The 1408-nt window shown below is 31.5% G+C and overlaps 1 protein-coding gene across 1 annotated transcript; it reads right to left on the minus strand.

The window, feature by feature from the left end:
• Positions 1 to 323: 323 nt before the first annotated feature.
• On the minus strand, positions 324 to 1296 carry LOC111616990 (very-long-chain 3-oxoacyl-CoA reductase-like). The gene has a single exon (XM_023358336.1). It carries the CDS (start codon positions 1294 to 1296, stop codon positions 376 to 378), a length of 921 nt encoding a protein of 306 aa, XP_023214104.1. The 3' UTR covers positions 324 to 375.
• Between the last annotated feature and the right edge of the window lie 112 nt (positions 1297 to 1408).

Below are 1408 nucleotides of genomic sequence, written 5' to 3' on the forward strand. Positions count from 1 at the left end.
GTAAATATAACTCACTTGTTTAGATTAATTATTTTAATAAATTGATATTTTTCTTCATTATCAACTTGTAAATAAAACGATAACTCAGTTACAGCATACGTATTAAAATAATTCTCGATTTTTGATATAAAATTAATAACAATTTTAAAGTCTTTGACGTAATATTTATCGTTAAATATGCAAAGTTGAAGTATTTTAATCCAGTTTAAATGAAAAATTAAACTTATGAATGCTGTAAGTAACCTTAAATTAATATAAAACCATCTGAAAATCAATAAAACTCATTTAATGCATTTTTAAAATTTTATATGACTTAATCTCAATTTTAATTTAAATAAAACTATTTTAATCAATTACTTCATTTGAATCTGTTAATTAACGGTATTTATTGTCCTGTAATTTGCTTTCGGACTTGAATAAGTACCATTTGAACAAAATAATTAAATAAAAATGCCACAAGACATCACTCAGCCAATATCCTGTGGTATAATCAGTAAGGCCGATAGTCGAAAGAACATTTTTTACAAGCCGATCTCTATCGAGAATAAAGAATTTCAAAACTGGAAGATCTTGAACAATTTTTTCCTCCATCTTATTGCAGACGTTCAAAGGAATAACTGACTGGAAGTTTACATTCTGGGATTTATACTCGTAAGAAAGGGATCGAAATAAGCGATCAGAAAACGCATTACACGATGAATATACGTTCAAAAAAGGGCACGGATGAGCCGAAAATATGGATGCAATATTGATAATGATACCTTTTTGTCTAGCCAGCATAAAAGGCACAGTCAAGCGCGTCATGTGTGTTACAGCTCTCACTCGCAAATCTATGCTCCTGTATACACTTTCATCGGATTCCTGTAGGAACTGGCTAGGAATTTCGCCTTCGATATCGGCACAATTCACCAAAATATCGATTTCTACACCATACAAGCTGTTATTTAGAAATTCGAATACGTTTTCTTCGGTAAAATCAACGTGCGTGTAGCAGCAACGTACGCCATATTTGCTCTTGATTTCTTCGACTGTATCCTTCAGATCTTCTAATTCTTTGCTGATAATCACAATATCTAATCCGAAATTAGCCGGTTGGTGAGCGTAACCTTTTCCTATCACCGAACTTCCTGCCGTGATTATGGCCCACTGTGTACAGCTTCTTAAATTCCAAGTACAATTAGGAAGATGTATCCTGAGTAAATTAAATAACCGCAATAATAACAAACAAACGAAGATAAGGGTGGAGAAAACACCAAAATATGTCAAAATATAACTGTTCCGTATAACTTCTAACATCGTTAATCAAAAATTGCTAGAGACTACGATCAATTTCGTTTATACAATTTCTATGCATTCCACTGATATCAACTTTTAACATAAACAAACCAAGTACAAAATTAAAAGAATA

Source organism: Centruroides sculpturatus, unplaced genomic scaffold, assembly GCF_000671375.1.
Source record: "Centruroides sculpturatus isolate CEXI.00-Female unplaced genomic scaffold, Cexi_2.0 scaffold4371, whole genome shotgun sequence".
Lineage (NCBI taxonomy): Eukaryota > Metazoa > Arthropoda > Arachnida > Scorpiones > Buthidae > Centruroides > Centruroides sculpturatus.